General features: G+C 39.1%; 2 protein-coding genes across 4 annotated transcripts in view; both read left to right on the forward strand.

The window, feature by feature from the left end:
- Positions 1–16,082, forward strand: part of nlgn1 (neuroligin 1) — a 331,652-nt gene that overhangs the window by 45,579 nt on the left and 269,991 nt on the right. The gene's annotated exons all lie outside the window — the stretch shown is intronic.
- Positions 11,261–16,082, forward strand: part of LOC142400899 (uncharacterized) — a 38,664-nt gene continuing 33,842 nt past the window's right edge. The window contains 1 exon segment of the mRNA XM_075486155.1: positions 11,261–11,463. Coding sequence (XP_075342270.1) covers positions 11,261–11,463 — 203 coding nt within the window.

Raw genomic sequence — 16,082 nt, forward strand, 5'->3', positions numbered from 1 at the left:
TAAGACTTAAAATATTGAAATTGATACAATAGGCATTTGAAACTCAGTGGTACTAGTGCTGATTTGGCTATTTTTCTTCATCGCGCAGAAAACTATTTTGTTGAAATCTGAAGTTCATCATTGTAATAACTCTTGGATGTGCGGAATAACCATGCATGACTTTGTTGGTGAGAAAAGTGGAGAATTTTGTGACATAAATGGAAACACTAGAGACCTGCCAGCAATATTTCAACTTTTTTAAACAATACAGAACAGGTGCCTCAAAACTTCTGACAAATGTTGAGCCAATCAGAAAAATGATGACAGACACTAAAATGTATCAAGCCATGAATCATACCGACATATATTTACTTATCATGGTTGTTTTTTGCATCAGTTTTTTTAATTGTTCAACATTTTTGTGTTTGACCATATACTTATAAATCAAGTCTTTATGGACTTATTTAGGTCTCCAGAGAAATGTATTTAAGTGCCAACATCTTTAAGCACCCTGACTGTGCTGCAAAGCTTTAATGTTTAATAATAAAAAAGAAGGAAATAGGACAGGGAAAAGAAGCAAGAGGAGAACGAATAGGGTGGCGGATCATTGGGGTGGATATGTCTGTTCATTTTTCTGTGTGTCTTGGGGTGAAATTTTTTAAAATATAAATTCTTAATGGGCCTCTCTCTCCTTTACAGCAGATATGCTTATGTTCCATGTATGTTGTGGTGTTGGAGTGATTGCATTAGTGATCACATCTTTAATGCGATCACAATTATAGATATTCATATATGTATATTTCAACTTGTTATTCTAAATCCAGTAATCAGTTTATCAAGTATATCGAGTCACTTGCTCGAATTGGACCCTTAAAGTTGCTGTTGGTCAGATATCCAGTTGTGCAGCACAAAGATGCTGAACCACACAGATACTCTTTACAAGCTCACATTGTGCATTATAATAGCTATGTAGGCATCTATATGTATTTTAACACACACACACACACACACACACACTCGAGCTCACCCTAAGATAAATACTATTCATCGACCAAGTTGATGTACTCAATATTCACTCATTACCAATAGGACACCCCCCCCCACACACACGCACGCTCCCACACACACAATGAGACACAACAGTTTTGCTTGGAATGCTGTATCGGACATTCGATTGAAATTTCAGGGCCACCTGTGTGAGTGTGTCTATGTGTCAGCACACAAGAGACAGCAATAGACACCTCAGCACCTTTTGATGCACAGCACTGTCAATAGCTCATCACTTCCTTCATTAAGTGTATTGGCAATCTGTCAAAGAGGCTGTGTGTGCATGTTTGTGTGTGTCTGTCCTCTCTGTCGCTGCTTGTTCTATGACTTGGTCTGCACTATTTTTATTCATTTAGGGCCAATTTAACCATTACGATACTATGTGTCTGTTAGGAAATTTGGATTCATGTGAACTTTAGAAACTTCCACATACAGCACAATACAATATATTAATATTAATTGATTAACAATTAATTAACTATTAACTTAACAAGATAAAATCCAGTTACAAAGGAGAGACTCACAGATGCTGCAAGCTGTGTTGGCTTCAAACTTCTTTCTACTCTTGCTGTTATTTTATCTTGCCAAAAGTTTTCACTCTTTTGTCTTTACATGCATATGAACTTAAGTGACATCCCATTATTAATCCATAGGATTTAATATGATGTCTGCCCACCCTTTGCAGCTTTAACTCTTCTGGGCAAGCTTTCCACAAGGTTTAGGAGTGTGTTTATGGGAAATTTTGACCATTGTTGGAACAATGGTCAAAATGGAGAAGGCCTGGCTCACTGTCTTCCCTCTAATTCACACAAAGGTGTTCTATCGGGTTGAGGTCAGGACTCTGTGCAGGCCAGTCAAGTTCTTCCACACCAAACTTTCTCATCCATGTCTTTATGGACCTTGCTTTGTGCACTGGTGCACAGTCATGTTTGAACAGGAAGGAGCAATCCCCAAACTGTTTCCATAAAGTTGGTAACATGAAATTGTCCAAAATCTATTGGTATGCTGAAGCATTCAGAGTTCCTTTCACTGGAACTAAGGGGCCAAGCCCAGCTCCTGAAGAACAACCCCACACCATAATCCCCCCTCCACCGAACTTTACACTTGGCACAATGCAGTCAGACAAGTACCGTTCTCCTGGCAACTGCCAAACCCAGACTCCTCCATCAGCTTGCCAGATGGAGAAGCCTGATTTGTTACTCCAGAGAACGCGTCTCCACTGCCCTAGAGTCCAGTGGCGGCGTGCTTTACACCACTGCATCAGACGCTCTGCATTGCACTTGGTGATGTATGGCTTGGATGCAGCTGCTCGGCCATGGAAACCCATTCCATGAAGCTCTCTACGCACTGATCTTGAGCTAATCTGAAGGCCACATGAAGTTTGGAGCTCTGTAGCGATTGACTCTGCAGAAAGTTGGTTACCTCTGCGCATTATGTGCCTCAGCATCCGCTGACCCCGCTCTGGCATTTTACGTGGCCGACCACTTCGTGGCTGAGTTGCTGTTGTTCCCAATCACTTCCACTTTGTTATAATACCACTGACAGTTCACTGTACAACATTTAGTAGCGAGGAAATTTCACGACTGGACTTGATGCACAGGTGGCATCCTATCACGGTACCACGCTGGAATTCACTGAGCTCCTGAGAGCGAGCCATTCTTTCACAAATGTTTGCAGAAGCAGTCTGCATGCCTAGGTGCTTGAATTTATACAGCTGTGGCCATGGAATTGATTGGAACATCTGAATTTAATTATTTGGATGGGTGAGTGAATACTTTTGGCAATATAGTGTATCTTGAATGTGACAGCAGTTTCTTGTGTACTGAAATGGCTGACTTGGATGTGAGAGGGTTTGGATGATCCAATTCCACCTTCCTGGAGGTCACAACAAGACGATACTGACATTTAGAGATGCCCACAAAGTCAGATTACCCAAGGCCTACTGGTTTATGAAAATAGTGTAATTATTATTTTTTTTTTTTAATCCATTTTCCCTGAGGAGTGACTAAGGCCACCTCAAGCTACATAAGGGACCTAATTAAGTAACATATGTAATTTTACATTGTTTAAAGATTTCAACTCAAGGTGACACCAGGTGAGTTTTTTCTTACATTAAAAAGATTTCTGGTTGGAATTTTGGCTGGGGCCTTGTTGTGTGGAATTTGTATGCTCCCCCAATGCATGCTTCCTCCAACTGTATAACAACATGAATGTTAAGTTCACTGATCATTTTAAATCGACTGTAGGAATGATTGTGAGTGAGTATGGTAGTTAGCCTCTTATGTGTTGGTGTTGGCTGTCCAGGGTGTACCCTGCCTCTCACCCAATGCACCTGGGGCAGGCCCCTGCTGACCAGGAACCCTGAATAGGATGAAATTGATATAGAAAACTGATGGAGGGTAGATATGAAAATCAGTGCATTCTGTTCTTACATTTTACTCAGCATCCCAACTTTTTTTGGAATTCTAGTTGTATAAGTACCAATGTGATCAGTGTTGTGAAAATGTAGTGAGGCTCGGATCTTTAAGAACAGATATGGGAAAATCCCCAAACCAGTACAGCACCTAAAGACAGAGTTCTGTGTTTATGCAGGTCTGACTGAGACCAGTCTCAAGTATTGTTGTTACCATTGGATTACACGTATTGTATGTTTTTAATTTTTAAGGACATTTAGATTGATTCTTAGCAGAATGCCAGTAACATTTGTTAGATTGAATGTACTTTGTTGTGGACTGAAGTAACTTTGGTGCATAGACATGATGCGTCCAAATATGACACACATGCCACAAGCCATGACCGACTTCTGAGGCTTTCTCTAAAGATCATACAGTATGTGAGATTTGACTGCTGGTGACCTTTCTGTTGTATAAAGAAAAATCAATATCACTTGATAAATTTGTTGGTAAGTCTATTTGTGATCAGAATTATTAAAAAACTTTCATTTGTCATCCTGTTAATTTGGATGAAAACTTTACCAGAGGTGGAACATGGGTCAACTGTCACCGTTCAACAGTGGAACATTAATGACCGTCACCCAGGAAACCAGATGTAGTACTGTTTACACTTCAGTAATTTTTCACATTTATTTTAGCTTCATCATTTTTAGGTTTAGGAAAATATAAGAATGAACACTCTCACAATTTGTACCCCACATTAGAAATCAGCATTTATTTATTTATTTATTTATTCATTTATTCATTCATTCATTCTTTTTTTTTTTTAGCTAACTAGGCATCAAAAGACACAAATACTATGTAAGGCATTAAAGAACCATCCATCCATCCATTTTCTATACCCTCTTAGTCCAACTCTGGGTCGCCTATCCCAGCTGTTATTGGGCCAGAGGCGGGGTACACCCTGGACAGGTCACCAGTCTATCACAGGGCCACATAGAGACAAACAATCATCCACGCTCACACTCACTCCTAGGGTCAATTTAGAGTCACCAATTAACCTCACATGCATGTTTTGGGGCAGTGGGAGGACGCCGGAGTACCTGGAGAGAACCCACACATACACGGGGAGAACATGCAAACTCCACACAGAAGGCTCAAGCCAGGATTTGAACCTGGAACCCTCTTGCTTCCTTCTTCTTGCTGTGAGGCGACGGTGAAACCTTTCAATGAAATGAATTACTTTCAAGGTTTTGTTGGATGTATGGTTGGCACTGATCTGCATGAATGCAATGAGTTTCATTCAGAAAAGAATTCAAACAGAAGAACCAGTGGGTTGTTTTAAAACACACATCATTACAACCAAAAACATGCATATACCCTTATTTATCGTATACAAGTGTTTGACAGATTAAAGTGGAAACCAGGATTAACTGCTTTCAAGGGTACATACAATGAAAAAAAAATCAATTTTTCTTGGGCTTGAGAGCATAAATTTCAATGTCTGAAGTCGCTACCAACTCAAAAACACTTTTTGTTTTGGGCCCGCTATATCTAAAAATGAGATAATCAGTAAGTTGTTCATATTTGCAGTGAATGTGTCAATTTACAAGGTTATCCAACCTTCTTCCTCTTTATCCTCACCTAATTTCATCTTAAATAAATGCTGCATTTGCTGCACCTCTGAAGTGGGAATTTGTTTTGCTTTGTTATTAACATCAAATCTCATCAGTCATTATATAGTTCACTTAACAAAATAAATAAATTAGCTTATAATGCTCCAACAGTACTTTATTTAAGGTTTTACATCTTGATAAGGAAATTTGATTTCGAATTAGCATTATTCACTTTTTTACCTGTTGGAAGTTGAACATTTTGATTTCTTGTTTGCCACTGACTGAAGCATTAATACAGCAGTAGTAACTACTGTTATGAAAACAAATCCTGTGAAATATTGCCCACACAAGCAATAGTTCTGAACGTTAGCGCCCAAAACCAAAACACAGAGGAATGGCAAGTCAGGAAATTTTTCAATTGTGTTATTAACGAATTAGCTGTCATAGATTTCTGTAGTGGGTGTTTTAACAACTTTGGCCAGCTCCAAACACAACCTTTGACAAGATTATGTCTAAAATAGCTATTGGTAGCCTAACTGCAGACCAGGGAAATGTAAGTATTTTGAATCAAATTGAAAATCAGGTATTTTTTAGTTTGGAGTGTGGTCTGAGCTCTTAGGCTGTGCACTGTATTCTCTTAACATTCTGTAATAGCATGCTGCATGGGTTATTGAGTACCACAGATCTCAAAAGAGGCAGACCCTCAGAGAGAGGATGAAAAGGTGTCTAGTGCGTCTCTCTACATCCTAAAATTGTCTGCTTGAATAGAAGTGTAAATTAATGGATGACACAGCAGCTGCTGTATTATTTTGACCAAAGCATGTCAGAGACATTTTAGTAAGACCTGTGGAAATTGTGTCAGCTTGGGAAGAAAAGGGCATAATATGTCTCTTTTAATCAACATTCCAAACAAAGTTACCCAGTGCTTTTAGCCCCAAGGAACTAAAGACATTTAAAGGAGCTAAAAAAGAATCCTACAGACTACCATTTTCAGTTTCAGCAATATGCTCTAATTCAAATTTAATCTGCTGATTCACCGCTATACATCTGTTTGAAGAATGATTCCAGTGCTTTAGCTGTAGTCACAAATATCTTGTATGTGGCACTCTCCTATAGGATTTTACAAAGGTGTTGAAGTCTTCATTTGTGCTGTAGGACACAACCACTTGAGAAACTACAATGAGAAAATCATTTCTCTAATTCTGTTAAGTTCGTATAAACACTGCTCCCCTCCTCATTAATTATTTCACTTTAGCTTGCCCATTGAACTGGGCATATATGGCTTAGTGTGACTCTGTACAAACAGTAAAAACTATTAATACGGTGTAGCCTAAAGGTAAAAATTTGACAACCTTTAACAGAGCCTGACAAAGATTTGAGTCTCAGAGAGAGTTAGAAATAAGAAACAGGGCCTAAAACAAGGGCGGCTGTAGCTCAGGAGGAAGAGCAGTTGCCCACCAATCGAAAAGTCGGTGGTTACCCGGGCTACATGTCCAAGTGTCCTTGGGTAAGAAACTGAACCCCACGTTGCCTACCGATGCATTCATCGGTGTATGAATGTGTGTGTGAATGATTAGAAAGCAGTGTGTATAGACGTAGACATAGTGTGCTGTATGAGTGTGTGTGAATGGGTGAATGTGGCATGTGTGTTAGAAGCGCTTTGAGTGGTCAGCTAGACTAGCCCTATAAAAGTACAGTCCATTTACCATGAAGATGTGCTTTGAAATTACAAGCGACCCTTAAAAGCACTCCATATCAACAAGGTCCGTTTTTGGGGATAATCTATCTCGACAATAATTTGTGTAACCCCTGCAGTGGGCTGAGAAACTCGGACCCTTGTTAAGTCCCTTTTCTTTGGGGTTACTGCGGTTGAGAGGCATTTTTCTGTAACACTAATGGATGCCATCAACACATCTTTCTAAGTATTTCCATAGAAACCTTTAAATTTCTAAAACGGGCTCAGTTCAGTTGGGTTTGATTTTGGTCGGGCTAATAAAATAATACATTTTTCCCTGGTGTCAGTGAATCCTTTTTGAAGCAGTTGAATATGTTAAAATTCTATATTCATCCAGTCCCATTCTTGCCACGTTTAGAGATGCATAAAATAAAGATCCAGTACCACGACGAGATGTTAAAAAAGCTAAAATGTCAGTATCGTCCTAATATAAAAGTAACTATCAGCTGTATCGAAAGATAAGAGAAAATCAGCTAACGATTCATAACATCTTACCAAGTATCATGTAGATTAAAACAGGAGGGAAAACGACTCAAAGTAGATGGAAAATCAGTAAAAGTGGAGACAGGGAGACGAGTATGTGGCGGAAAAAAAAAAGAGACAGACAAGACGTGAGAGGAAATGCAAAACCCCCTCAGCACAGCTTGGCTTGCTGTCATGTCTGCCTGTCACATGGGATTTGGCTTGAAATACTGGTTCTCTCTGTCTTTTCCAAAGAGAAAATAGGCCATATCCTACACATCACAGCCACTGCATGACACTTTGTCACAGCAGAACATGAAAAACATCTAAAAAAGAATCTTATCATGATAACACGATTGAAAGAGAATTATTAATGGTGTAGGGATTGAAAGAGAATACCATCTGTCATGCTATTGGTGTATCTCAATGTAGCTAATTCATATGGATTGTGAATATAATGCCATTTCTTTGATGGTCTATTGAGCTGTGATATCTTTTTCAAGCGATATTTTCTTAGATGTCACTTTTAGCACTTATCTATATAAATTTTAAATGAGGAGTTGTCATGGTGACTAGTCAGTTTAGAATTTAATCAAGTTTCTGAATAGTTTATTATAAGAGAGTTTAGACAAATGGATATGGGAAAAATGAAAGTGAACCTAGCCAAAACACAGATTTTGTTGAAACTTATCGTTCAATAGAAGACCAATTGTTGTTTTAATTTACATATCAAAAAGCACAAGGTGGGGTGCTGTTTAGCTCAACTGGTTGAGTAGGCATCTCAATGCAGCTAGCCCGAGTTCAATTCCCATCCTGAATGTCCTCCACTGCTCTCTTTGCCCTCCTTCCTGTCTAAAAGAAACCCGACATGGTTGGGTTTAAAATGTCACGGAGTACCCCTAAATCAGTACATTAATAAACACAGTTTGGAATAGAGAGACAAAGTCAGTGTAATGACTGATGCATGTCCCTAAACTACTTAAATTTTCTATGATGCAGGTTGATTTCAAATGTCAGAGCAGTTGATTAGTTTAAAACAATTGGATAAGGAGCCATGGAATTAATAATCAGTTGAATGTGTCTGAACACTTTACATGCTCCATCTGGTGACTTTCAGGGTTAGGCATTAAAACCGAGTTATGGTTAGAATAATCTACCAGTTTGAGTGTCAAGAGCCAGTTATGTTTTTCATCATCCAGGGAAACAGTAGCAGAGACATTAGTCAGTTATAAAAATCATACGGTTGGGTTCACAAATTAGGGGGGAAAAAAACGAGTTAAGATTCAGCATGTGATGTGAAAACACATCAGTACAGAACAAGACATTAAGGTCTCACAATTTTGGAGCCTTTACTGTGAGACTGCTTTGTTTTATAATTATTATTGTTTTTATGTGGATAAGCATAGCTTCCTGGAGGGAGACTGGCTGGTGCTTGTTATAACTCTGACATTAGATTGATAACACTTTCAATATAGAATATAAGTTAATGTATTATCGTTTCCTGATAATCATGATCACATTTAACTTTCTCCTTCTCGATATCTTGCACATACCATATGAGTGGCTGTTAAATATGCTGCTTTCCTTTTATTTCTGCTTTGTCTGAAATTCCAAACTCACACACATTACTGAGCCTTTTGGAACAAAAATCATCTGTTTGGAATCAAACAGATCATTTTGAATCCAAACAGATCTATTAGATGAAGTGACTGATGGTTCAGAAAACTGACGGTTCAGAAAACAGAAATGTGTTTTGATGACTAATATGGACCAACTCAAGTAGGGAACGAACTGATTCTGAACAAGGGGGAACACAGTTGGAGTGATTTATGCAGAAGACACTGACGTTTCTTTAAATCTTGTTTATTTTATTTTGTTTTTATTGCTTTGTTTTTTTTGCACATGTATTGTTGGATTCATAGAGGTACTGGGAGCTTTTAATTTTCATAGTAAAGAGAAAAAAAACAGAAAAATGAACAGATCTGAATTAATGCACTTTTTACATATAAACCAAGTTGGTAATTTGATTATAATGTCTTTGTTTTGTAATATTTTGCCATGGTGCTAATGTGTTGTAAACACAAGTTGTGTTTCCTTTAAAGGTTTTTAACATGATAAAAGCATTATAGTGATAAGACATAACCTCAATAAAACCCTTCCCCAAATAACTGGCATAATAACAATGCATGATAGTAAAGTATCCATGCAGACTCGAGGTTAAGCTTTTAATTAGGGCTGGGCGAGTTAATTCGTTATTATCGCATTAACTAATTATTTAACGCCGATAAATATTTTATCGGACATTGACGCAGTTGTTTTTTGTTTTTTTTCTTTTCTTTTTAATTTATTTTATTATTGTAAAAGTATGTTGCTCACAGGCTTTTATTTTGTAAAAGTCTGTTGCTGTCTGCTGTGGAACTGGAAAAGAAAGTAATCGGTGGATCCACCAAACATGGAGAAGGGTACGGAACTTTTACTCGGCCATTTTCATTTTAAAGTTCTTACAGACGGAGGAGTCGACAGAACCAAAGTCATCTGTAAACACTGCCAAGTTGAATTGTCTTCTCACCGTAGTAGTTCCAGTCTAAAATATCACTTAAAGGCAAAACACACAACTGATAGCAGCAAGTCATTCAAGGAGACAGACCGTGGAGCGAGGCTTCTACATAAAAACTACATAAAGATGCTGATGTTAAAAGTGTGTTTGCACAACAAATGTTATGGCACTTTCATTCATATGGCAGCACATTTAAATTAAAACTAAATGCTAAGCTATACACTACTTTTGAATTTTTGGATTTTGCGTACAAATGCGATTAATCGTGATTAATCAGGGAAATCATGTGATTAATTAGATTAAAAATTTGAATCGTTGCCCAGCCCTACTATTAATCATTAAATAAAATTATTCTCGTTATCTTCTATCAATGATGACTAATAAGCAGTTCTAATTTTCTTATATGTTATTAAACTATCTTTTCAGACTAATTGAGACTCTCCTAAATTAGAGGAATGCCATTGTCTCTCCAGCTTTCTTGCAGTCTGCTTTAAAGCACGCAGCTGTGAACTATACCAAGGAGCCAACCTCTTCTGACTGATTACCTTCCTTTTCAGAGGGGCAACATTGTCCAGTGCTGTACGCATTGAAATTATAGTGCTGTCAACAAGAGAGCCAAGTGTTGCTGGCGTAAAATTTAGGTAACATTCTTCTGTCATATTTGCACATGGCAGTGAAGAAAATGATGATGGAATTAACTCTTTAAGTCTGGTTACAGCATCCTCTGTTAGACACCTTCTATCTGTAAATTTCATCTCAGAAGCTGTAATGTAAACTCAAAAGTTATCAAAAATGGTCAGATAAGGGAACACTGTTAACTGCTCACTCTCAATGCCATAAGTCAGCACAAGATCAAGGGTGTGATTAAGGCAGTGAGTCGGTCTGTGAACACTTTGAGAAAATCCAATAGAGTCTAATATAGCATTAAAGTTCATATTCAGGCTGTCATTTTCAACATCTACATGAAAAAGTCACCCACTACAATGACTTTATCTGTACTCAGCACTAACTGGGATAAAAACTCTGAGAATTCAGACAGAAACTCAGAATAAGGGCCAGGTGGATGATACACAACAACAAACAAAGTGATTTCCACTTTGGGAAAAACTGAGAATCACAGATTTAAAAGAAGTAAAACTGTCCCGGACTCCGGACCCCGGGCTCAGACACTCAGAGGCTGCGCTGAAACTATGGGGAACATGGCAAAACTAAAGACTAGACCTGAGCTTAAAAATTAGACACGACAAAACTAAAAACTAAACAGGAACTAAAACAAAGACAAAAACTCAGAGACATGACACAGGCGAACGCCAGCGGTCAGCCAAACGCCGATCATCAAAGCGGGCCAGGCCTCCAACCATACACCTCAGGCCCATTGCACGTGTTCCTTTACAGAGGGTACGGATACCTCATCCTCCTGGGAAGGGAATAATGGGGGTTGAAAACCAAACATGACCATGAAAGGTGACATATGAGGACAGAGAGCGATGGAGGTATTCCACCCACGGTAGCTGAACACTCCAGGGTTACGTGCACTCACACACTGCAGTGCGGCTTCCAGGTCCCGGTTAGCCTGATCCGTCTGGCCGTTGGACTGAGGATGGTACCCAGAGGACAGACTGACCCTCGCCCCCAACGCACCACAGAAAGCTCCACAGACATGGGAAGAGAACTGTAGCCCGATGCCGTGGAGGTGAAAAACATGCTGAACAAGTAAAAATGGTAAGAATGGTGGAGTTACCTGCAGAGAGAGGTAAAGCGGTCACAAAGCCCACCGTGGGGGCTGTGAAACCACAGTGGGGATAGGGAGAGGGTTCAGCAAGATGTTGGTGAGAGGCTTTTCCTCTGGCACAGATGGAGCAAGCTGCTACAAATTGACTGAACTGAGATTACGGGAGCTGGGGCTGTAAGAGAGGGTAAAGTGTAAATAAAGTGTCCATCTTGCCCGTCGAGAATTAAATCTCTTAGCACTCTGAGGGGAAGCTAAATTCTTGTGGTCAGTCCAAACAACAAAAGGAGTTTCTGCTCCCTCGAGCCAGTGTCTCCACTCCTCCAATGCCAGGGGGCTCAGGGACACATGTGACCCTCTCTGTTTATAAGCTGATATCCCCACCATCTTGTTCAGAACTAAAGAAGCCTTTCGGATGAGAGGTGAAACATCTTCAAAATCCAAAGAGAAGTCCAGATGCTCTTATTCAAGCTATTATGAATGTTAGAAGGATTTTTAGTCGTCCCAGTTTGACATGTACAGAGTAGATATGAAGACTATGAATCTGGGCACCAGCATTTGCAACCAGCAGTTCTCTCAATGAAACGTACACTATGACCACAGACAGCTTCTTCTTTCAAAGAAGTACAATAGAATTGATTAAAGTTGGAACAATAACTAAATCAGTGGTGCTTTCATTAATATACACTGTTGTCTACTAAGCTAATCCTATATATATATAATCAAAATGTAATGGTGAGGGCACACATTGGCAGCTGTGACCACAGGCTCAGTAAGTCATGTGTTAACCAGAGAAGCTACAACAATGGGGATGTGTATCCTATGTGTCACCTGGAGATCTCTAGTCTCTTTGTATGTGCAAGCACTTTTGCCAGCATGTGAAAGCGAATGGCAAAATGATGCACAACAGAAAGACCGTGCAGGGCAGAATGTTCAAATCCCTGTCTGGATGTCCAGTTCTGGTTAACAAAGACTTCAAAGGTTAGTGTGTAACTTGTGTTTAAAGGTATCAGGTTAAACCATTATTATGGTGCCTAACCACTCTAAGATTGAATAGGCTTTTAATCAGACATCTAATCATACATTCACTAGAATAATAGTGATGTTCTTTTGATTAGTGTTAAAGTAAGATTGTGTTGACACATGATTAGTGTGTTAACTTCAAGGGTACTAATCAAAATAATCATCGGCTCAAGTACCCACCATAGTCATCCTCTTGAACTTTTGTCCCCCTCAAAAAGTACTTCCTGTTCCAAGACAATGCTTATATTTCATACCTCTTCAGTCCTACTCATTTCAAATAGTCAGGACAAATAAGATAAATAGATCCATCTATTTTCTATACCAGCTTCTTGTTGTCTTTAATGTGACTGCAGACTCAGGCAATTAGCAAGATCTCGCTCTGCGAATTCTCAGTCAAGAGTCAATTAGCCTGGTGGTTTGCAGATGTAGTAGTGTCATACCTGTGGAACAAGAAAATATTTGTTAATGATTGTGGGTTTATGTTCGTGTGTGTAATGCAAAATGGGTTCACAAGCTGAAGTGTTTGGCAAGTATTAATTACCTCAGGGATGGTGAGATTTATGGGGAATGCAATAGAGAGGCAAGCAATATCATTATTAAATAATCATATAATATAACTATTCTTGCCATCAGTCATGGTGCATGCACATCATGATGTTTGGGTGAAACGTAGTGAATTTCATTGTTACTGATGGAATACAAGATTTGCATGCAAATGGATGAACTTGATAAAATGCAGAAGTGCAGAGGTCAGAAAAGTGTACAACTAGAAGACCATGTAGCATTTACTTGAATCTTAAAGGGATTCTAAGCAACGGTTACCTCAAAGTTTTATGAAGGTGTACTTTCTTTCTAACATCAAAGAAAATGTTGCCTCTGTATTGCTTGGTGAATGTGTTTTCACCAGCCTCCTTCAATCTGTGGCCAAAATCCCAAGAATTTCTATTGGGACCAAAAAAAAGAAAAAGACCTGAAGGTGATATCTATTCCTGGTCTTCATTTCTTCCTTCCAGTGTGGTGCCTGTGGTGGTCCTCCCTTGGTCCCTTCCTGCTTTGGCAGCTGTCAGACTTATTTCTTCGCTGCTGTAGGTGTTGATAATGAGCAGCTTCAAACCTCATTGCCCCCTCATTGTAGCCTTGGCCTGCTGGAATTGGTGCTTCTTCAGGATGTCACCATCAAAGAATGTGCTTGCTCACCGCTGGATACAGGTAGACTTCTTAGGGCCTTTGAGACACATATCTGTTAGGTTAGGTTTCAGAGAGGAAAATGACTTGGACTTCTTCCCATGTTTCTGTTGCTATTGTACCGTTCGACTTTCATTTGGTTTCCTCTTAGCTTTTTAGGAATAGTCTAATGGTGCTGTGTTGGAAACTAACACTAATGACAGACTTTCAACTATACATACAGTAAAGAAAGAAAGAAAAGGGCCCAATAGTGTTGGGTAACATTACTTTTAATAGTAACTGATAATATTAAAGGAATTTACATACCTATGTTACTTTCTGTGAAAAGTAACTAATTTGGGTGCTTTTGCTTTACCAATACCCATTTAGATTACTTGAATGGCAAAAACAAACATTAGTTATCACAAAACAAGATCTTTTTCAGAGACCTTTTTTTCTATTTATTGTAACAAAAAAATAAATAAAAACAATTACCTGCGAATAAACTGACCCGGTTTTGACTGGATCAGGTCTTTCTTCATAATGAGATCGTCTCCACACAACAACTCTTCTCTGATTGGCTGAACAGAGAAACTTCTCCTTAGCCAGCCTAGTGTTAATTTGAATTACATTAAGACATCGTTGTGTATTTTTCATCTTTTATCTTATCAATGTTAATGCTGAAGGATTTCACATCAAGATGGGGTACTTTATCTGTCTGTCATATGGAAACATTAATATAGAACCTCACTGAATTTGTGCCAGCTACCAAAAAATAATGAATAGATAAAGATGATAAAAATAATAACGATAATGATAACTTTAATTTATATAGCACTTTTCTAGGGACCCACGGTCGCTTTACAAAAACAAAAACAAAGAACATTGTTGCAGACCAACATACAAACAGGCAGAACAAAAGATACCACAGATAACAGACAGGATGAAGGGAGTTACTGGTTGAAAGCCATGTTGAACAGATGAGTTTTGAGGGTGGTTTTGTAAGTGTCCAGAGACAGAGCATTGCATGTGTGGCAAAACTGAAGGCCCGATCCCCCAAGGTGCAGAGCCGGAGTCAGTGAAGCGCAGAGTCCAAGAGGTGGTGTGGAGATGGAGGAGCTCAGACAGGTAGTGGGGGGGGGGGTTCTGGAATTAAGTAAATAATTAAATAAATACTAATGATAATAGCTGCTATGGACAGTAAACATTTACCTGTGTATTAATCCAAGTGTAACTATATCTGCCAAGAGGGGCTACTTTCAGTTTATCTACTAGGCATTTGTTTTGCCTAAACAACTGCGCATCATTTGTCTCCTTAGAGGCTATAACTTCTGCCGTGCAGAGGCAAGCTTATCCGGGGCCACAAGCCACCAAAGGTTTTACCACCCAGAAAGGCCAGGGGAAATATTAGTGCCTCTGTTTTTCTTTTGCAGCTTATATCCAAGAATGTTAGGACTCACCCATATTAGCAAGGGAGAGTATTGAACCCCTGAGAGGCACAACGGCCTCTCATAAGGATTTATGCTTAAATTTAGCCTCTTCTTTGTGTCTAATGTGCCTCAGCTTTCACATTAGCAGGACTAGAGACTAATTGTTAATAGTTAAATCTTTATTGCTGCAGTTCCTTTCAGTTTCCTCTCCTTTTTCCTCTCTGTCTCTGTGTTTTTCTCTCTGCTTCTTTCCAAATGACACAATGGTTGGGGCGTCTCTTTGTATGACGGTAATTAACTTTTATGATATTGCTATGAACGCAGCCTTTTCACTGCCACTCCGCTCGGCTTGTCACTTTATGACCCTGCCATCTTCAGGGCAATTAGTCAGCAGGGACCTCTCTCTCTCTCTCTCTCTCTCTCTCTCTCTCTCTCTCTCTCTCTCTCTCTCTCTCTCTCTCTCTCTCTCTCTCTCTCTCTCTCTCTCTCTCTCTCTCTCTCTCTCTCTCTCTCTCTCTCTCTCTCTCTCTCTCTCTCTCTCTCTCTCTCTCTTCCTCCTCCTCTGTTGCCCAACTGTCCACCCTTTTTGGACTTTCACAGCACAAATAGAAATTAGCTGGTTTCAAAATGATTTCCTATGTATGGAGCAGGCACAGTATATGAGTTATTGTTCTTGAAGCATGTTGTAGAATGCTGGGCTCTGAAATGGGATATTTGCTGCTATTAAAAGGAAAAAAAAAATAGGTAAATATATCCACTGTATGTTGTAGCTACAGCACTTCTTTACGCTTTCTGTTGAATCCACACTCCTTGAAATTATAGATTTGAAATGCAAAATATTCCTCACAAAGTTTGCTTTGAAGCATATATGAAGATGTCCACATACACCCCAACAGAGGAGCACCTAGAAAGAAATAAGCTGGAAATGAGGTTCATTCTAACCACAG

This window comes from Odontesthes bonariensis, chromosome 15 (genome assembly GCF_027942865.1).
Source record: "Odontesthes bonariensis isolate fOdoBon6 chromosome 15, fOdoBon6.hap1, whole genome shotgun sequence".
Taxonomy (NCBI): domain Eukaryota; kingdom Metazoa; phylum Chordata; class Actinopteri; order Atheriniformes; family Atherinopsidae; genus Odontesthes; species Odontesthes bonariensis.